Here is a 22566-nt window from a genome sequence, read left to right as displayed (position 1 = left end):
ACACACACACACACACAGAAGGAGAGGGAGGGAGAGAAAGAAAGAAAAGATTGGGCTCTAACGGTTTTGGCTCAGTGGATAGAGCGTTGGCCTGTGGACTGAAGGGTTCCAGGTTGGATTCCGGTCAAGGGGTCAAGGGCATGTACCTTGGTTGCAGGCACATCCCCAATAGGGGGTGTGCAGGAGGCAGCTGATCGATGTTTCTCTCTCATTGATGTTTCTAACTATCCCTCTCCCTTCCTCTCTGTAAAAAAATCAAAAAATATATTAAGAAAAAAAGAAAAGAAGGGCCCTGACCGTTTTGGCTCAGTGGATAGAGCGCTGGCCTGCGGACTGAAGGGTCCCAGGTTCGAGTCCAGTCAAGGACATGTACCTTGGTTGCAGGCACCTCCCAGTAGGAGGTGTGCAGGAGGCAGCTGATGGATGTTTCTCTCTCATCGATGTTTCTAACTCTCTATCTCTCTCCATTCCTCTCTATAAAAAAATCAATAAAATATATTTTAAAAAAAAAGAAAAGAAGGAATGGGATTAAGTTGCACAAACCCAGTGAAAATCCCAAAAGTTTGTTTGTTTTGTTGTTGTTTTTGTCATTTCATTTCTATGAAAGAAGATAGAGAAGTCCAAGCTAAAAATAAAAATTTAAAAAAAGGAAATTAAAAGAGGACTGCATTGCTTGGAGGCATGAGGGATGTGGTAGAATTGTGACTAGACAGTTTTGTTATTAAAATGCAAAGTGTACATGCATTTAAAAGAATATTGCCTTTAAAGATTAACTTTGGAATTCTTTCTGAATTTTCTACACTATATGTATTTGTTGTCAAAAATAAAATACAATTTTTTTGAGAGATTGATGTTGTTTGTGAAAAATTTCCCACTCTCTAAATCCTTGGCTTTATTGAACCAATCTCTTCCTTTGGTGATTGGCAGTGTTGATAAGCCTATCATAGCATAGGTAGAAAATGCCAACACAGAACTGGTGCCATGAGCCTGCCCATTGGGGGTCTCTTATAGAGCCCAAGAGCCTTTCATACCAGCACCTAAGTGTTTAATCTTTATTCTTACAGAATTGTGTGTATGTGAGAGAGATTAAGAAATAAAAGTCAAGCCCTAGCTGGTTTGGCTCAGTGGATATAGCGTCAGCCTGCGGACTGAAGGGTCCCGGGTTTGATTGCGGTCAATGGCACATGCCTGGGTTATGGGCTCAATCCCCAGTAGGGGGCGTGCAGGAGGCAGCCGATCAATGATTCTCTCTCATCATTGATGTTTCTATATCACTCTCACTCTCCCTTCCTCTCTGAAATCAATAAAAATATATTTAAAAATAAAATAAAGTAAATAAAAGTTATAAAAGAAAAGAAATAAAAATAATGCTGCCCTTGCTGGTTTGGCTCAGTGATTAGAGCATCAGCCTATGGACTGAAGGGTTTCCAGTCAAGGGCATATACCAGCCATGGGCAAACTACGGCCCACGGGCCGGATCCGGCCCGTTTGAAATGAATAAAACTAAAAAAAAAAAAAAGACCGTACCCTTTTATGTAATGATGTTTACTTTGAATTTATATTAGTTCACACAAACACTCCATCCATGCTTTTGTTCCAGCCCTCCAGTCCAGTTTAAGAACCCATTGTGGCCCTCGAGTCAAAAAGTTTGCCCACCCCTGACAAATACCTTGGTTGCAGGCTCGATCACTGGCCCTGGTCAGGGCACATGCAGGAGGCAGCCTGTGGATGTCTCTCACATTGATGTTTCTCTCTTTCTGTCTCTCACCCTTCCTTCCACTCTCTCTAAAAATCAATGGAAAAAATGTCCTTGGGTGAAGATTAACAAAGAAAATTAAAATTAAAATAATGCTAAATTAATTCATTTTCTCAGGTTTGTCTAGGCAAACTCTAACTTCTATATTGTGTTACATTATATAGGCCTAAACTCTGAATTCTGATCTCTTTAGTAAGCTAAAGATTGTTTTAGCCACCAAACCCTAGTTGTTCTCTCTTTTGTCATGGAAATAGTATTAGGAACAAATGAAATGTAGTATATTTATAAAGCAACCATTAAAAATCATGATTTCGGGGGAAACCAAGATGGCGGCATAGGTTAACGCTGGAGTTTGCTGCCTCGAACAACCACTTCAAAAATACAACTAAAAGACGGAACGGACATCATCCAGAACCACAGGAAGGCTGGCTGAGTGGAAGTTCTACAACTAGGAGGAACCGAGAATCAGAGGAGGCGCAGTGCTGAAGTAAAATACTAAGGTGCGGAGTGCGTGCGGCGCGGGCTGGTGGCTGAGGGCGCGGTTGTCTGTTTCAATCCGGAGGGAGCCTCAGACTCTGAGCTCCAGATTCGGCGAGTCTCTAGGGACCCAGACTCAAACGGGAGAAGCAGGACTGTCTGGCTACGGTCCCTCCGAGGTTTGCAGTGGTTGCTGGGACAGAGAGGCAGAGCCCCTGGGGACGGACTGAGAGCAGCCATAACTGCTCCCTCCTCCGCCCTGTTGATCCCGTGGGACCCGCCCCGCCCAAGCCCTGCACAGAGGCATTTGCCGGATAGCCTCAGGCAAAGGCTAGATTAGCACCTCCCTAGAGGACACAAGTTCTTCCACTGCAGACACAGCTGATTATCACAGCCAGTCGGCCTGGAGGTCAAATCCCTCTAGTATTAACTACAACAATCAAGGCTTAACTACAACAAGACTGCGCACAAAGACCACTAGGGGGTGTACCAAGAAAGCGTAAAAAATGCGGAGACAAAGAAACAGGACAAAACTATCAAGGGAGGATATTGAGTTCAGAACCACACTTTTGAGGTCTCTCGAGGCTTCTAGAGTCTGTCGATAAACTTGATGAGATGTACAGGAAATCTAATGAGACCCTCGATGGTGTGATAAAGGACCATCTAGAAAGTAAGCATACACTGACTGAAATAAAGAATATTATACAGACTCCCAACAGCAGACCAGAGGAGCGCAAGAATCAAGTCAAAGATTCGAAATGCGAAGAAGCGAGAAACACCCAACCGGAAAAGCAAAATGAAAAAAGAACCCAAAAATACGAAGATAGTGTAAGGAGCCTCTGGGACAGCTTCAAACGTACCAACATCAGAATTATAGGGGTACCAGAAGATGAGAGAGAGCAAGATATTGAAAACCTATTTGAAGAAATAATGACAGAAAACTTCCCCCACCTGGTGAAAGAAATAGACTTACAAGTCCAGGAAGTGCAGAGAACCCCAAACAAAAGGAATCCAAAAAGGACCACACCAAGACACATCATAATTAAAATGCCAAGAGCAAAAGACAAAGAGAGACTCTTAAAAGCAGCAAGAGAAAGAAACTCAGTTACCTACAAGGGAATACCCATACGACTGTCAGCTGATTTCTCAACAGAAACTTTGCAGGCCAGAAGGGAGTGGCAAGAAATATTCAAAGTGATGAATAGCAAGAACCTACAACCAAGATTACTTTATCCAGCAAAGCTATCATTCAGAATTGAAGGTCAGATAAAGAGCTTCACAGATAAGGAAAAGCTAAAGGAGTTCATCACCACCAAACCAGTATTATATGAAATGCTGAAAGGTATCCTTTAAGAAGAGGAAGAAGAAGAAAAAGGTAAAGATACAAATTATGAACAACAAATATGCATCTATCAACAAGTGAATCTAAGAATCAAGTGAATAAATAACCTGATGTACAGAATGAACTGGTGATTATAATAGAATCAGGGACATAGAAAGGGAACGGACTAACTATTCTTGGGGGGAAAAGGGGTGTGGGAGATGCGGGAAGAGACTGGACAAAAATCGTGCACCTATGGATGAGGACAGTGGGTAGGGAGTGAGGGCGGAGGGTGGGGTGGGAGCTGGAAGGAGGGGAGTTATGGGGGGAAAAAAAGAGGAACAAATGTAATAATCTGAACAATAAAGATTTAATTTAAAAAAAAATCATGATTTCCAGTAACAATGCAACATGGTGATAGTACTCACAATATAACAGTAAATGAATAAACAGTATATTAAATAAATGTGAAGTCTGATACTATTAAAAATAGATTAATATAAGTTATTTTAAAATTTGGAAGAAAATTACTAAAATTTCAGGTGGTATTCTTTTTCTGCTTATTCATTTATTTTATTTTTTAGATTTACTTGTTGATAGATATGTATTTATTGCAATTTTATTCATATTTTGATTTTTTTTCTCCTTAAAGAAGATCCTTTAACATTTCATATTATACTGGTTTGGTGGTGATAAACTCCTATCGCTTTTTCTTGTCTGGAACGCTCTTTATCTGTCCTTCTATTGTAAAGGATAGCTTTGCTGGGTAGAGCAATCTTGGGTGTAGATCCTTACCTTTCATCACTTCGAATATTTCTTGCCAATTCCTTCTGGACTACAAAGTTTCTGTTAAGAAATCAGTTAACAGTCTTATGGGAGCTTCCTTTTAGGTAACTAACTGCTTTTATTTTGCTGCTTTTAAATGTCTCTCTTTGTTTTTAACTTTTGGCATTATAATTATGATGCATCTTGGTGTGGGCCTCTTTGGGTCCATTTTGTTTGGGACTCTCTGGACTTCCTGGACTTGTATGTCTTTCCTTCACCTAGTTAGGGAAGTTTTCTGTCATTATTTTTCAAACCGGCTTTCAATTTCTTGCTCTCTCTCTCCTCCTTCTGGCACCCCTGTGATACAAATGTTGGTGTACTTGAAGTTGACCCAGAGGCTCCTTACACTATTCTCATTTCTTTTATTCTTTCTTCTTTTTGCTGTTCTGATAGGGTGTTTTTTGCTTCCTTATATTCCAAATCACTGATTTGATTCTCAGCTTCATCTACTCTACTGTTGATTCCCTGTAAATTATTCTTCATTTCAGTTAATGTATTCTTCATTTCTGACTGCTTCTTTTTATGGTTTTCATGTCTCTTCTTTATGCTGTTGAAGTTCTCTCTAAGTTCCTTGAGCATCCTTATAACCAGTGTTTTGAACAATGTTCTATTTTTCCATTTGGGACATGATTCTTTGCCTCCTCATTTGGCAGCCTCCCTGTGTTTATTTTTATGTATTTGGTGGAGCTGCTATGTCTCCCGGGCTTGTTAGAGTGGCCTCATGTAATAGGTGTTCTGTGGGGTCCACTGGCACAGCCTTCATGATCACCCAAGCTGGGCCCTCGAGGTGCACCCCCGTGTGGGCTATGTGCACTCTTTTCTTGTAGTTGAGCCTTGATTGCTGTTGACATGTCAGTTGGAGGGATTTACCTCCAGGCCAATCAGCTGCAAGGACTGGCTCCAACCACCAACCTGTGACCACAGTTGAGGATCTGCTGTCCATGGGTCCACCCCACAGAGCAGAACTTACTTCAGCAGGGCTCTGGTGCCTGCCGAGTCCACCCTTTGAGTGTGTTGCTTGTGGAGGTGGTTTGTGGTGCTTCAACATGGTCTGAAGCTGTCCACTGAGTGCGCTGGCTCTGGGGCCTTCCTGGAGGTGTAGGCCAAGGTCAGCCACCACCTGTGTTCTGCCCAGGGCCACCTGACATGAGCTACAAAGTGATCTACAGATGGATGATACTTATGCTTGGCTTGGAGGTGCCCAGGCAAGGCCAAGCTGTGAACCAAGGCAGACTGCTAGTGCCAGGCCTCGGGCCACTTAGTGAGAGTTACAGGGACACACTGAGGCCAGATGCTGTTTGAGAGATTCAGGAAAATCTGAAGGATGAGCCAAGACAGGCTATTCATATGGAAAAGCCACTGGAAATAACTTGGTTGGGCCCAAAAGCTGGGTGGGGCAGGGCCTCAAGGAATCACCAAGGTAGGGCAAACAGTATAGGCCAGGTTGATAGAGTCTCAGATATGGTGCCCGTTTGCTGGCTCTGTGAGGGGAGGTCTCATCAAAGGAACAATGGCCTCTGCCAGCACTTTTCTCTGTGAAAAAGCCACACCCCCAGCTCTCACCTTGATACCAGACACTTCAGGTCCTCCCTGTTAGTCTCTGGTGCCTTTCAAGCTGCTGCCCCAATGCTGGAGCTCAGAGGGAGTGAGTCCAAGTAATCCATATGTGGTCCCTTTAAGAGCAGCTCTCTGTTTCCCTCAGCCTCAATTTCCACTGGTTTTCATAGCCAGAAGCTATGGGGACTTTTCCTGGCACTGGAACCCTGGGCTGGGGGGCCTGGTGTGGTCCACTCTTCTGGGGACCTCTGCAGCCGAGATACCCTTCCTGGTTTTTATCCAGCATACATGGGTGTGAGACCAGCGCATTCCACATCTCCCCGCCACCTACCAATCTCCATGTGGCCTCTTCTTTATTCCCTAGTTGTAGGACTTCCATTCAGACAGATTTCAGGTAATTCTAAATGATGGTTTTTCTGTAGTTTAGTTGCAATTTTGATGTGGTGGTGGGAGGATGTGAGTACCATGTTTACCTAAACCGCCATCTTGACCAGAAGTCATTCAGGTTGTATTCTTGATGGAATACCTTAAAGGCTCTTTTATTATTTCTTTTACAGTTTCTCCCAGTATTTTTCAGAGTAAAATGTATATTGATTTCATAATAAAAATTACATAACATTGTTTTAAAACCCTTAGAAAGGAAAGCACCAGGAGCACTCCTCTGAGGAGGCCAGAGGAAATCAGTGTCACTGTTAAAAGTAATAGCAGGCCTTGCTTCTATTGACTTGAAGATTTCTGGGCTCCTTATTCATTAGGTGGGTCAGAGGTGTCCTGTTGCTGACAAATGCCAGCCCAGTGACATGCAGCAGGTGCATACCTCTGCCTTTTAAGCCCTGGGAACATTTTGAGAATCGCCAGCATTTTGGCCACGTTTTGCAGCTTTCACAGCTGCTGTGTATCAAGCAGATGCTGCTTTAACATTTCTGTGCTTTGAGATGTGAGATCAGGCCCAACTGTTCGTAAACACCCCAGGCTTTGGCCAACTACTAAGTACCTGACCAGAGTATTGTCATGAGAGCTGTTAAATGAAATTCTGGGGCAGAAGCCATCTGTCACTTAATGGCTTCCAAAGGGAGTCAAAGGGATAGTTATTCATCCAGGGCAAAGGGAATGTAAAAGAGAAAGAGAGAAGGACTGCTGTTCAAGAAAAACATAGAGCCAATGTTACAACTAAGAGAATTTCAGAGTCTTTGGCTATGAGTCAGGTATTTGGTGTTATATAAAGATTTATCAATCATTGTTTAAAAAGAATATCAGATAGCCTCTGTGGAAAGAATGAGGGGAGCTTAAGCCAGGATGAGGAAGGTTGGTAATGAATTCACTCGTCACATCTCTTGGCCAAGGAAAACATGCACCTTCTCCAGAGACAGCATTTTTCGTCCATTCTAGGAGGTGGAGGAACACATGACGTGTATGTTGCCCAGGCTTTCAGATGAGCAGATTTCACTAGCAGCTTTTTGTAACCTACTCATAAATAACTGGAAGAGAAATTGTGAGGTAACTGGAGCCCTTATCAGCAATGGCATCTCTGTAAAAACAAGTCAGTCCTGTGCTTAATCCCCTGCCAAAGTATGAAACTCTTAGTCTTGAATTGATGCACTAAGCCAACATCCCCTACCCATCTCCCTGAATGGGGTGGTTGAGTGTGATACTGTAAATGTGCAGGTATGTGAAAATGTTTCTTTTTATAATCCTGAAGATTTCAATAGTGATTTGGTCAGTTTTCTTTGACTTGGGAGGCATAACGATATTTAAGCTCATTTCAGACTGATCTTGACTTTCCTCATTTTTTTTCCCCTTAGATCATCCAACCTCTCTTAGAACTTGACCAAAATAGAAGCAAATTAAAATTGTATATTGGACACCTGACAGCCCTCTGCCATGACCGAGACCCCCTGATCCTTCATGGGCTCACTCCACCAGCTTCCTATAACTTGGACGATGACCAGGCAACTTGGGAAAATGAGCTGCAGAAGATGACCCAGGAACAGGTCAGTCACTTGAACTTTGATAAGACCCTATCAAAATTCAGCTGCTACTTAGGTTGATGCAATAAGAGTTACCTTAGGGAAGTTGGTGCTCATATTCAAGATTCTTAGCAGTAGTTAGTTCTTCAACAGATATTAGGAATTACTATTTGAAGGAAAAGAACCATTAGATTAATTAGTTTAAGTTACTCCCTCTCTACTACATTTTCTGTTTACTGTTGCCTGTAAAATTCTACTAATTCTCTTTTGTCATGTTATGATTTTTTTTAGTTCAATAAATAAATGAGAAGATAATCAGGAGATAAAAACAATGAATAGAAGAAACAAAGAGAAAATAGGGTAAGGATAGAGATAGAGAGCAGACATGGAAAGTGAACACTTAGAAAAAGAATTAGAACAGTTTTTAAAACATTAATTTAAGTTCCTTTTGTTTCTAAATTGTGTTGTACATTTACTAAAACTCTTCATCAGAATTTTGAAGCTGTACACTGTTTTTCAGCCAAATAGTTTCTGTTTGTTAAACATTATTTGTTACTCATAATACAGGAAGGAAAATTGTGTTTAAAACAAAATCCCCCATGGTGTGATGTTAAAGGTAGCAGTGACAACTCACAGGTTGAGAAATGCAAACTGGAATCTGAGAGCTGTGCTTACTTTCCCATGGTGTGATATTGCCTAATAATAGACATATTTATAACAGCCCAATCAGTTATCCATCTTACTTATTTGATGTGAAAAGATAAGCCCTACCTCTCAGATTTAGCATGTTGCTGTAAAAATCTTAATTTCTTCTTGAAAGAGGAATATAGTCAGTAATGTTACAATAACTATGTATGGTGCCAGGTGGTTACTGGAAATTCCAAGGAACACTTTGTAAAGTATATGATTATATAACCACTATGCTATGCTATACATCTGAAACTAATACAAAATAATATTGAATGCAAACTATAATTGAAAAATGAAATAAAAAATTCCAACAACTAAATAAATTTGGGCCAAGTCTCACATTTGGGATACTTTTTAAAACTTTAATTTATTTTTTAAGTTTCTTTTTGTTCATTTGTTTTTTGGGTTTTTGTTTGTTTTTTTGCATCTTTATTGAAAGTATTACATATGTCCCCTTTTTCCCCAAATGACCCCTTCTAGTCCACCCCCGCCGTCTGCCCCTGGCCCTCCCACTGTCTGTGCATATGCATACCCTATATGCATACAAGGTCTTTGGTTGATAGCCTCCCACCCACCCACACTCCCCTGCCTTCCCTCTGCAACTCCACAGTCTATTCCATGCGTCTGTGTCTCTGGATCTATTTTGTTAATCAGTTTATTTTGTTCATTAGATTCCACATATGCGTGAGATCATGTGATACTTGTCTTTCCCTGACTGGCTTATTTCACTTAGCATAATACTCTCCAGGTCTATCCATGCTGTTGCAAATGGTAAGAGTTATTTCTTTTTTACAGCTGCATAGTATTCCATTGTGTAAATGTACCACAGCTTTTTTATCCATTCATCTGCTGATGGGACTTGGGCTGTTTCCAAATCTTATCTATTGTAAATTGTGCTGCTATGAACATAGGGGTGCATATATTCTTTCTGTTTGGTGTTTGAGGATTCTTAGGATGTATTCCTAGGTGTGGGATCACTGAGTCAAATGGCAGTTCCATTTTTAATATTTTTGGGGGGAGAGGAGGAAAACTCCATACTGTTTTCCACAGTGGCTGCACCAGTCTGCATTCCCACCAACAGTGTATTAGGGTTCCCTTTTCTCCACATCCTCACCAACATTTGTCCTTTGTTAATTTGCTGATGATAGCCATTCTGACAGGTGTGAGGTGATACCTCATTGTCATTTTAATTTGCATCTCTCAGATTAATGACTTTGAGCATTTTTTCATATGTCTCCTGGCCTTCTGTATGTCCACTTTGAAGAAGTGTCTATTTAGATCCTTTGCCTCTTTTTTAATTGTATTGTTTGTCGTCCTTTTGTTAAGTTGTATGAGTTCCTTATATAGTTTGAAAATTAACCCTTTATCAGAGGAATCATTGGCAAATATGCTCTCCCATCAGTGGACGATTTTTTTGTGTTTTTCATTTTATTGATAGTTTATTTTGCTGTGCAGGCACTTTTTATTTTGATGTAATCCCATTTGTTTATTTTTTCCCTTTGATTTCCTTGCCATAGGAGATGTATCCGCAAACATATTGCTACAAGAGATGTCTGAGATTTTGATGCCTATGGTTTCTTCTAGGATTCTTATGGTTTCACATCTTACATTTAAGTTTTTATCCATTTTGAGTTTATGTATGTGTATAGTGTAAGTTGGTGGTCTAGTTTCATTTTTTTTGCATGTATCTGTCCAATTTTCCCAGCACCATTTATTGAAGAGACTGTCTTGACTCCATTGTATGCTCTTGCCTCCTTTGTCAAATATTAATTGATGTAATGGGTTGGGTCAATTTCTAGGGTCTCTGTTCTATTCCATTAATCTAAATGCCTGTTCTTGTGCCAGTACCAGACTGTTTTGATTACAGTGGCTTTGTAGTATAACTTGATATCTGGTATTGTGATCCCTCCAACTTTGTTCTTTTTAAAAAATATATTTTTATTGATTTCAGAGAGGAAAGAAGAGGGAGAGGGAGAGAGAGAAACATCAATGATGAGAGAGAATCATTGATTGACTGCCTCCTGCATACCCCCTACTGGGGATCAAGCCCACAACCCAGGCACGTGCCCTTGACCAGAATCAAACCCAGGACCCTTTAGTCCACAGGCTGATGCTCTATCTACTGAGCCAAACCAGCTAGGGCATGTTCTTCTTTTTCAAGATTGCTGTAGCTATTCAGGATCTTTTTTGGTTCCATATAAATTTGTGGAATATTTGTTCTAGAACTGTGAAATATGCCATTGGTAATTTAATAGGGATTGCATTGAATCTATAGATTGCTTTGGTAGTATGGACATTTTAGTGATATTAATTCTACCAATCCATGAACACAGTATATTCTTCTACTTCTTCATATCTTCCTCTATCTCTTTTTTCAACATCATGTAGTTTCAGAGTACGTCTTTTACCTCCTTGGTTGTTTATTCCTAGGATCTTACTTTTTTTGTTGCTATAGTATATGGGATTGTTTCTTTTAGTTTCTCTTTCTGAGAATTCATTGTTGGTGTGTAAAAATTTCATTGATTTCTGGGTGCTAATTTTGTATCCTGCTACATTGCCCAATTCCTTTATTAAATCTAGTAGTTTTTTGGTGGAGTCTTTAGGATTCTCCTATTATGTGAATGTTGTTACGTTTCATGTTATCCCACGGCTCCCTTAAGCTGTCCTCCTGTTTTTTTCATTGTTTTTTCATTTTGGTTCTGTGATTGAGTGATTTTTTTCTACCCTATCTTCTAATTCACCTACCCGATCCTCGGCTTCCCCTAATCTGCTGTGTATTCCTTTTCACAGCCAGATGTTATGGTAACTGGAGTTATATGGGCACCTTTCTCAGTTCTAGTGCTCTGGGCTAGAGAGCCCAGCTTGGGGTTTAGAACCTCCCACAGCTGAGATATTCCTTCATAACTTCAGCTGCTGTCTATGGGAGCCCAGCCAGCCCTTTCGTGCCTCCACACTTCCTACCAGTCTCTATGCGGTCTCCACATTCCGTCCTTGATTGTCAGGGTTCTTTCCAGCTAGTATTCAGTTGAGTATTCAGGATAGTTTTTCTGTATTTTCGTTGTAATTCCAGTTTGGTCCTGGGAGTATGTCAGCATAGTATCCACTTACTCTGCTGCAATTTTGAAAATCCCCTCATTTGAGATACTTTATGGCCAAGGATAGGTAGCTTGTTTTTAAATGTCTTGTATACATAAAAAGAACAGCCATTATTTTATCTTTTTGAGACAATATTTTTCCAGTTCACATTACATACTTTTACTTCTTACATAAAATTAGAAGTTATATGCACTGTATTATATCATTCTGCTTTAAGATTAAAGGGGAGTATGATCCAGAATGATGGAATGAGTAGTCAGAAACTCAGTTCTAAATCTTATAGTACTTCAAATTGAGTGAGTGGTTCTGGAGCAGTGCTTCTCAGAGAGAATAAAGGATATCAGAATCTCCTAAAGAACTCTCCTTCCTTCTGCATTCCCAACTCCATGGTTCTCATAATCAAGGGGAAGGAGAAAAACACAAGATGAATCCAGGAGTGAGCTCTCAGGCACTGTCAAGAGAGAAATGTGATTAGTCATACAGTTTATACTATCCTACAAGATAAAGCAAACCAGTAGATCATCAAAAACATGACAATTTCTAGTTCTGAGATCCAAAAGAAATTGTTTTCCAACTTTATTGAGATACAATTAACATACAACATTGTATATATTTAAGGCTTGTGGCATGTTGACTTGATGTAGTTATATATTATAAAATGATTACTACCATAGCATTAGCTACCATTTTCATTCCATTACATAATTACCATTTCTTTTTTATGGTGAGAACATTTAAGATCTACTCTGTTAGCAGCAATCAAATATGTAATACAGTATTTTTAGCTATAATCACCATCCTATACGTTAGATCTTCAGAACTTGTTAATCTTATAACTAGAAGTTCATACCCTTTGAACAATATCTCCCTATTTCCTCAACACCCCAGCTCCTGGTAACCACAGTGTAGGGTACACTCTGTTTTTCTGAATTAGGCTTTTTTTTTCTTTTGGATTTCACATGTAAGTCAATATCATACATTATCAGTCTGACTTATTGCACTTGTATAATGCCCTCAGTGTTCATCCAAGTTGTCACAAAGAACAGGGTTTTATTTTTCTCATGGCTGAATAATATTCCACTATGTATATCTATACCACATCTTCTTTATGTTCATCGACAGACACTTAGGTTGTTTCCATATCTTGGCTATTGTGAATAACGCTAAAATGAACATGGGAGTGCAGGTATCTTTACCACATCCTGATTTCAGTTTCTTTGGATAAATACCCAGAAGTGGGATTGCTGGATCATATGGTAGTTCTTTTTTTAATTTTTTGAAGAACCTCTATACTGGCTGTACCAATTTACATTCTCACCAACAAAGTACAAGCAAAGGTTCCCTTTTCTCTTCCCCAACACTTGTTATTTTCTTGTCTTCTTGACAATAGCCATTCTATCAGGTATGAAAGGTATGAACTAGTATCTCATTGTGATTTTGATTTGCATTTCCCTGATGATTAGTGATGTCCCATTTTTAATTGGGTTGTTCGTCTCCCTTTTTAGTTTCATGTGGTCCTGTTTATTTATTTTTGTTTTTGTTTTGGTGTCATATCCAGAAATCATCGCCCAGACTGATGTCAAGGAGCTTTTCCTTATGTTTCCCCTAGGGATTTTACAGTTTGGGTTTTATGTTTAAGTCTTTAATCCATTTTAAGTTCATTTTTGTGTTTGGTGTAAGATTGAGGTCCAATTTCAATTCTTCTACATTCTTTCAATTTTCTCAATATCATTTATTAAAGAGACTATCCTTTCCCCATTGAGTATTTTTGGCTCCTTTTTTAAATATTAGTTGACCATATATGCAGGAGTTTATTTCTGAGCTCTCAATTCTGTTCCATTGGTCTGTGGACCTATTTTTATGTCAGTATCATTGTGTTTTGATTACTGTAGCTTTGTGGTATAGTTTAAAATCAGGAATATGATATCTTAAACTTTGTTCTTTTTTCTCAGGATTGCTTTGGCTGCTTGGGGTCTTTTGTAGCTCCATGCAAATTTTAGGATTTTTTTTTATTTCTATAAAAAATACCATTGGAATTTTTATAGGAATTGCATTGAATCTATAGATTTGGGGTAATATGGACATTTTAACATTATTCTTCCAATTCATGAACATGGGATATCTTTCCATATGCTTGTATCTTCTTCAGTTTCTTTCACCAAAATTTTTTCAGTGTACAGATCTTTTACCTTCTTGGTTAAGTTTATTTCTAAGTACTTTGTTTTTTATGCTATTGTGAATGGGATTGTCTTATTTATATATTTTTCAGATGTTTTGTTATAGTATATAGAGACACAACTATTTTCTGTATATTGATTTTGTATCCTACAGCTTTACTGAATTCATTGATTAGTTCTAGCAGTTTTTGGTGGAGTCTTCAGGACTTTTTACATATAAGACCATATTATCTGCAAAGACAATTTTACTTTTTCTATTTGGATGCTTTTTATTTCCTTTTCTTGTCTGATTGCTCTGGCTAGGACATCCAGTACTGTTGATAGGAGTGGTAAGAGGGGGTACCCTTGTCTTATTCCTGATCTTAGAGGAAAAGCTTTCAACCTTTTATCACTGAGTGCTGGCTGTGGGTGTGTCTTATATGGCCTTTAGTGTGTTGCAGTAAGGTCCTTCTGTATTGATTTGTTAAGTGTTTTTATCATGAAAGGATATTGTATTTTGTCAGATGCTTTTTCTGTGTATATCGAAATGATCATGAAAGAAATTTCTTCCCTGTGGGTCCTTATCAAGAATCAAATTATAAGCAACACCTTCAACATCCTTCCATTATAAACAACAATAACTTCCATAAGCCTATTTTTTTCTTTAACATCTCAACAATATCATAATACCAAAATTTATTTCAATAAAAACCATTTTATAGGAGACCCTAAATATTGCTGCCCAAGTACTCAGATATCTAATGTGTTATTTCATATAAGTAATAAATTTCAGCTCTTTGGAAAGTATTTAGGCAATATGCCCTAAATATTAGTAATCTTATAAAAAAGTTTTATATGTTAAGTAGGCTTAAGGATTTAGTCCTGACAAATATTAGAATGTAGGTATTTGTTCCTCTTAAATACAGTCTACCAGTCAACCAGTCTACCCCTCCCCCCTTTATCATGGCTGAAGAATCAGCTGGCATGGTCAGTGGGGCTGGGACCAAGGCTTCAGCTGATGTAACCAAAATGACCAGCAGAACACAGGCTAAGGATTTGGTCAGCAAAGCTTGAATATTTGGCCTAGAGCTGAATCCAAGGATTGGAGCCTATATATTTGGTGGGACCAAGGATTCTGCCAGCACAACTGATGTGTTTAATGGGCAGGGCCCAAGGATTCAACCCACATCACCAACATTTTTGGCATGGCCAAGGCTGAAGATTCAGCTGGTGTGGTGGAATTAGTAGGCCAGGACCAAGATGGCAGCACACATGGTTGGGAGATTGGTTACATATAAAAAGATTGAGCAAATGAGTAAATATATTGAGAATAATGGGGGCCAGATTTGTCACTATAGGAGAAGGGAGTAATAAATATAGAAAGGTAAAAGAAAATAAAAAGTAAAGGCAAGCCCTGTGATGTTGGATTGTTGTTGGAAGTATTGATATGGGTTCATGGTTGCTAATAGATTGATAGATTGATTATTGATTGATTGGTCAATGTACTGATTTAGATTTCTCTTTGTGTGTATGTGTATGTTCATCTACACATATATATACACATATATTTTCTAGCCTTATCTGCTGAGAGGACCTAGAAGCAATAATATACACCTGTAACAAGGAGCTCAGTTAAGCACCCAAATCTTAATTTCTAAATACCTTTTTCCACCAAAAAGAATCAGGGCTCCAGGAGACATGACTAAGTCCAGGGTTGTGTGGCAAAATTCAACATAAATCCAAAACATTTTATTATACCAGAAAGTAAGAAAGTGTTCCAAGAATATTGAGAGTATGTCAGAAGGACACAGAGGTTCCTAATGACAAAATCTTGAAGATTTGAGCAGCAAAATACATAATGATAGTAACAGAATATAACTCATTGAAATAGAATAGAAATATGTGAAATATGTGAATCTATGCTGGTATAAAGAAGTGAATTAATAAATAAGTGAATGGGAGGAAAGGAAATAGTAGAATTCCAGCCAGGAATGATGGAATTAGAGAATCATTATTTGACATCCATCATAGTAATCACTGATTTGGGCAAGAATCATCAATGAATATGAAAACCAGTGGGTAAAAGTTTTTGAGGAACAGTATATTTCCACAGTCTGAAAGTCTCTTCACAAAAAAATTATTTAGCACAAAATTATTTTAGTTAATTTACATTAGAAAAACCTGGAAACACCGTCTAAACCAAGTGACTAATGTTAACAAAACCTAGGAGACACCATCTAAACCAGTAGTTACCAACATAGGGCACATGCCCCTCAGGGGGGCAATTTGATTTTTAATGGGGGCAATTCAAGAATGAGTTATTAACAGTGAATTTTTTGCATTTCTTATGGTTCTAGGGGCCTCATATATAGTGTATAAATATATAGAGGCATATTATGCATTTCAGTTCTCTGTTGTATGTTTTGAAACTTTATTTGCTATTTTTTCATATCATTTCATATTATTATTTTTTTAACAATTTATTAGTGATTTCTTCCTCAGTACTTTAACTGTCCTTTTGTTCTTTTATTTTTCTCTTTCATGGATGCCATGAATAGATGATGATTGATTGATAGATAGATAGATAGATAGATAGATGCCATACATACAGACACCTATATCTGTGTATCAAGAGAGAAATGAATATTAAGGCAAAGGTAGTAAAATGTTAGCAATTTGGGTGAAGGGTATGAGAATTTTTTGTATTATTCTTGCAACTTTTCTATAAGTTTGAACTTTGAAAATAAGTTTAAAAGTTATTAAAATTTATATCAGTAATCTAAGGTTCAGATTTTCATCCTCTTATGAAAAAGGAGATGCTTAAGAATATTGAGAGAATACTTACCAGAATTCATCAAGTTGTACATTTAAAGATTTGTGCATTTTGCTGTATGTCAGTGATAATTTAATTTAAAACAAAAACAGAAAAAATCATACCCCACTACCAGTCTCCTTTTAAACTTTCTGAAGCAGTTTGACTAATGGGCAGATTCTGCTAAAAATGGAATTTCTCCCTAGAGTACAAATCCTTTTTTTCCACCATGTATGCCAGCCTCCCATCAGGGGCCGGCACACTGGAATGAACTTGTATCAGCCAGCCTGCTCTGTGGGTCATGCAGCTTTGGATTCCAGCTCCCTTTCCCAGCACTCAGTCCCATTTTTAATTTTCAGGGAAGTATTGTTCTAAAACTTGGCCCAGACTATGTCCTCTCCTTGGATTCCTTCCATTTGTTTTCTCAATTTTGATCAATCACTCTTTGGCTTGTACCCCTCTCTTTTCAAGATGGTGAACTGGAGGGTGTGAATGCTGGGGAAGTACTGGGCACAGAACCTGAAAGTCATCTCCTGCACTCAGGGAACGCATCAATCATGAGTCACAACATGACATTCCATTCTTCTCTCTTGAATGCATTTGTACAGAGTGTTGTACCACACAAGTGAGCCAAGTGGACTTATGAGCTGTTGGGGGGCAAGGGATAAGGGGAACAGGGAGAGAAAATAAGACAGAAAGAAAAAAGAAGAATGGTTCTTTGTGGAGCAACAAACTTTGTTCTGGTTCCCAGCCTGAATGTTTCTGATCTGGTTTTCTTCTTTTTGTAATGTTTGAACTTGTTTCCTCAGCTCCAATGTTGAACTCTTGTCAAAAAAACTAAGAGCAGCAGAGTGTGAGATGCTGAGAGAGGCAAGACCAGCAATCCAGCAGAAAAAACTGCAGAGCCATGGAGATAAATGTGTCTGTATCGGGCCTGGGCTTGAGAGAGAGGGAGAGTGTTTTAACAAATTTATAAGAAAAACCCTGTGGAGTAACCGCATTATTTTCCTCTCTCCTCTCTACTCTCACACAGTCTGTCCTTCCTCTGAAAGCTGCCATTAACCTTTTTATGCAAAGAGCAGAATATCTTGCCAGTTGATTGTTGAAAATCTGGCTGGCAGAGAAAAGCTTGTTCAAAAAAAAAAAAAAGAAGAAGATACGGAGGAGCTGGGCAGACACCACAAGAAAGAACAGGGACTGACAGAGTGCTCAATTGGGCCTAGGACACAAAGCTGCTACCTTACTTCTTGATAAAATCCCCTGAAGCTAAACTGGATAAAGGAAGAGGAAATAAGGATGATGAAAATGGAGGATATAAGGAACTCTCACATAGTTGACATTACACAGTATTAAGCATTAATTGCAATTAACTCCCAATGAGAGAACAGCCTGTGGTGTACACATGGAAGGATACACTTAAATAGGGGCAAAACTACATGCTCTGTGCTACATGTAGAGTACTCCTGTTTGTGGAGAGAGAGAAAGGGTATCAGGAGATTTAGCTAGATCAAACCTTCTTTGATATGAAAGATCCTCCCACCATTTCCCTCCTTAACTTGTCTCAGAGAAGGAGCATTCTGCTGTTTCTGTTTTGTCCGCAGGTCTTTCCCTCCACTTCTTGACCAGGGCAGCCCTTCGTCCTCATTACTGGTATCTACCCCCTACTTGCTGGGACTAAATAAAATTGAACATAAAACACCTACTCTGAATTCAGGTCTCGTGTCCTTGGCTTTGCAGCAATGATTGCAAGAACTGTTTTTTAGTCTAGTTTTTATTAGGTTGGTCTTGCACTGGACTCTTTAGAGTTCTAAAATATGAATATGAAATATTTTTTTAATTACAGAGCTTTGCAGATCTCAAATTTTTTTATTTTTTTATTTTATTTTATTTTTTTTTTTTTTTGCTGCCCTTTGTATGTTTCCTTTGTACTTAAAGTACTCCCACGGGAGAAGACGGTTGGCACTCCTGATTCCCTAGAGCTCCTGCAGGAGCAGTTAATTACCATCTTAATTTTAATGAGTCTTGACAATTACTGCAGTTCAGTACATTAAACATGGGTCTGTCCTCTCCGGTGTCAACTTCCAGAGATAATCCTTCCCCAACTAAGCAAAGAAGAAAATTAATTCTTATGAATGCCAAAAAACATGACCAGAGTAGGAACTGCAAACTTAAAGCCAGTGGAGCTCATAAACTTTAGAACTGACAGTATTCCAGTCTAGTCAGAGCATTTGAAATAAGTTATCCTTAGCTATTTAATTCTTTACAAAGGTTTGGTGAGACAGTCTAGAAATAGGAGTAACTTAAGTTTTTTATAGTCAGGATCTACTATGGTGCATGCTGGGGGCTCGCAACCATGTTTCTGACCAGCACCCCTGAACAGCACCGAGCTCCCGTCCTAATAGTGGCTATAGTAATTCTCAAGGGAAAATTCTCAAGGGAAACCTGTGTAAAGGTATGGGAACCACACCCCTCTCCCCGTGGGGCGTGACTTTCCAGGTGTGAAATAAAAAAGGTATCCTAAAATATAAGCAGCCTTCAGTTTACACACACAAAGAGAGAACCACTCTTCCCGCCGGACTCCCCTGTGCCTCATAACTTAAAGCCCTGCTTGCCCCAAGAGTGAGGGGAAATACTGCCACCACTTCCCTTCCTGAATTGTTCACTAGTCCAAAGGGTCCCTGCTACTGATGACCCAGCCCTCCACAGCAGCCCCTGGCTGCTATTCTAACGATGGTTGCTATTAATTATCCGAGACTCTAAGAGGTTCTCCTGCACACCTATTATAGGAACATCCTGCTGTGGGGCCACTGCCATAAAAATGAGGCTTCTCCTGAACCCCTTCCAGTGCTCTGTAGGAGAGATGGAACCAGGACACACAGGAGAAGTGAAGAGGTACTAGTATTTCTGATGTTAGAACTCAGAAGCATCTTCTAGTAGATAAAATGTTATAAATGGTGGTAGGTTCTATGACAATATTATATTCACTTTCAGAGCTGCCATAACAAACTACCACAGGCTGGCTGGCTTAACAACAGACATTTATTTTCTTACAGTTCTGAAAGCCAGGAGTCCAAGATCAAGGTTGCTCTTGAGCTCTCTCTCCTTGGCTTGCAGATAGCCACCTTCTCACTATGTCCTCACGTGGCCTTTCCTCCTTACACATGCATCCCTGGTGTCTCTGTTGTGCCCACATTTCCTCTTCTATACAAGGACATCAGTTAGATTGGAATAGAACCCACTCAATAGCCTCATCATAACTTAATCATCTCTTTAAATCATCTCTCCAAACGGTCACATTCCATAGTTATGGGGGTTAGCACATCAACATATGAGTTGGGGGAAGGGGCATGATTCAACCCTTAACTAACATTATGGATGAATAGTCTCATGGGGCCTACTTGGGAACCTAACTACTACTTAGGTGATTGTTTCAAGGTTTCAAACAACTGACTTCCAAACTCTGGAAATGGCATTCCAATTAGATCCTAAACCCCACAGATTAAAAGGTGGGGGATGAGGAACAACTGCAGAATCTGATACTCACACCCACTAATTCCAGCTTACTCCCTAGGGGAGACGTGGGGCCTGCTGGTGACTTCAGTCCCAAATACTATATAAAACGAACTTAGTAACTAGACCTTTCTTAAAAGTGGTTAGTGATTGAATGAAATCAGGAATTTCCTAGAGATAAGATTGTGGTGTTCTTCTACACCATATAAATGCTATCTTACCGCTTTGTCCACCTCTTTATACAAAAGACCACCTAAGCACAAAGAAAATGCCCTACCCAGCATGTGCTGTCCTGATGAAGGGAGCCTTTCATTTTGACACTGCAGATAACAGGCAGGTCTTGCTGTAAATTGCAGTGATGCTTAGTAGCCCTGAAGATCAGGTTTGATTGATGGCATTTTTCATGGGGTTCTTGTTAAAGATAAATAATGGTTTTAATGTTATCAGACTAAAAAAAAATTATCTTTTTCTAATGTAAACCCTAAGCCAAACTTCAGGCACTAACATTTTATTGCCAGCTTAACAAACAGCATGATGTGGTAGTGGTGTAAAAGGAGTATGAGATATTTGCTAAAGCTCCTGCCTAAATGCCTGAATTTCACTGGTTCACTTTATTCCTTTGAATCAAGCATTTCTTTAAGGCACTGCCCTTTATAGTGTGAGTACAGCACATTGTCACTGTCACCTTAGTATGCCTAGGGAACCTGAACACTAGAATAAGATCAGTGAGCGACTTTTGGGGGTGGAGTGCGGGTGAGTGGGGGGTGGGGGGGGGGCGCGAGAGGGGAGGGGAGAAGAAGAGTTGGAAAAAGGACAAAACTGTGCTTTAAAACCCAGTTTAATCTGCTCCTCAGTGTCCTGGGCCTGGTGAGTGCCCTCTGCCTGGTGAGTGCCCTCAGAGCTCTCTGACTCTCAGTTGTTTGGCACCTTTAAAGTCTATGGGAAATCACATCAACTTTTGTAAGTCTTTTAAACCTAAAACTGAGTCAATAAATATTTATTCCTAAAGGTAACTTTACCACAGAGAGTGTCAGGATGCAACCAGCAGGAGGGTAGGGCATCATGGAAGAGGTACAGTGCTGAGTTTTCTCTGGCATCCTGAGGTGAGACCCAGAGAAGGGGCATTGAGAAGCCTGGAGAGCTGAAAGCTCCATCTAGAAATAGCCTGCTGGTGCTCCGCTGGCAGTCACTGCTTGAATGTTATTTAATCAGGAATGAGCTCTATTTATTCAAAGATTATTAAACCTGAAAAGAATTTAGAGATCATCTAGTCTGAGCTGAGGCCAGAGCACTGAAATGACTTGCCCAAAATGATAAAGCCAAGTGGCAGAATTGAGACTGGACAGTCCATTTCCAACCCTATCCTACTACTTCACCTTGCAGATGCCTTGGAAGAAAATCCTAGTAGCCTGGCAGAGGAAGCTCGAGTAATAACTGCTGTCCTGCAGAAGTGTTATACCAGCGGTTCTCAACCTGTGGGTCGCGACCCCTTCACAGGGGTCGCCTAAGACCATCAGAAAACACATATAATTACATATTGTTTTTGTGATTAATCACTATGCTTTAATTATGTTCAATTTGTAACAATGAAAATATATCCTGCATATCAGATATTTACATTATGATTCATAACAGTAACAAAATTACAGTTATAAAGTAGTAACGAAAACAATTTTATGGTTGGGGGTCACCACAACATGAGGAACTGTATTAAAGGGTCGCGGCATTAGGAAGGTTGAGAACCACTGTGTTATACCGTCACAGGATGCTGCAGGAGCGCTGCCCTTCTGGTTCAAGCAAAGTGCGTTTTAGTGATAGATACTGGCAGATAAGATGCTTGTCTGTTCCTGGCTTTGTGTGCTGACCAAGCATTGTGACTTTCTTTGGGGGAGAAAAGTGAATAGTAGGTACTTTAAAATGTGTTAAGTTTCTTACCTCCTTCAGGGCTGTAGCTTTGCCAGCATCTCTTGCTCCCTGCACTGTCAGTTGGACCTCTTAAGCTCTATCTAGTATAGTGCAGCCCACAGGCCGTGGTCCCGTGGGCATGGGACCATTGGACAAAGCCACCTGCAGGAGTTGCTAGGGCTGTTTATTTAGATCCGCCTTCTGGGGTGTGTACAGTGGGATAACCCCAGACTTCTCCATCTTTTCTTGCCCATGTAGAGCTCGCTTTCTCACTTGGCTGATTCTGAGGTTGAGTCCACCTCCTCTCCAGCTGCTTCCTTGGAAAGAAAAATAGAAAAAATCTGGTGATCTTCCTCCTCTTCAAAGAGCTTGGTGAAACTTCCCAGTATTTGCTTTGGGGTGGCTTTTCCTTCTCGTGTGCGGCTGTTCCTTCCATGTGGAAACAAAGCTGTCTGAGCCACTTGAGTCCTGGAATGCCAAGGCTTTGCCCACAC

The 22566-nt window shown here is 39.7% G+C and overlaps 1 protein-coding gene across 15 annotated transcripts in view; it reads left to right on the top strand.

Moving 5' to 3' along the window:
• ERC1 (ELKS/RAB6-interacting/CAST family member 1) overlaps positions 1–22566 on the top strand; it is a 495769-nt gene that overhangs the window by 444104 nt on the left and 29099 nt on the right. For 12 of the 15 annotated variants that reach the window (XR_001348910.2, XR_001348908.2, XR_002830082.1 and 9 more), the window contains one exon: positions 7739–7927. Coding sequence is in view for 1 of the 15 variants with exons in the window: in XM_023756715.1 (XP_023612483.1) it covers positions 7739–7927 (189 nt within the window). In the remaining 14 variants the exon portion in view is untranslated. Of the gene's footprint in view, positions 1–7738; positions 7928–22566 lie in introns of those variants that run through there. The other 3 variants (XR_002830084.1, XR_002830083.1, XR_002830081.1) reach the window with 1 other exon arrangement.

Source organism: Myotis lucifugus, unplaced genomic scaffold (assembly GCF_000147115.1).
Source record: "Myotis lucifugus unplaced genomic scaffold, Myoluc2.0 scaffold_98, whole genome shotgun sequence".
Classification (NCBI taxonomy): domain Eukaryota; kingdom Metazoa; phylum Chordata; class Mammalia; order Chiroptera; family Vespertilionidae; genus Myotis; species Myotis lucifugus.
This window is presented reverse-complemented; position numbering and strand designations above follow the sequence as displayed.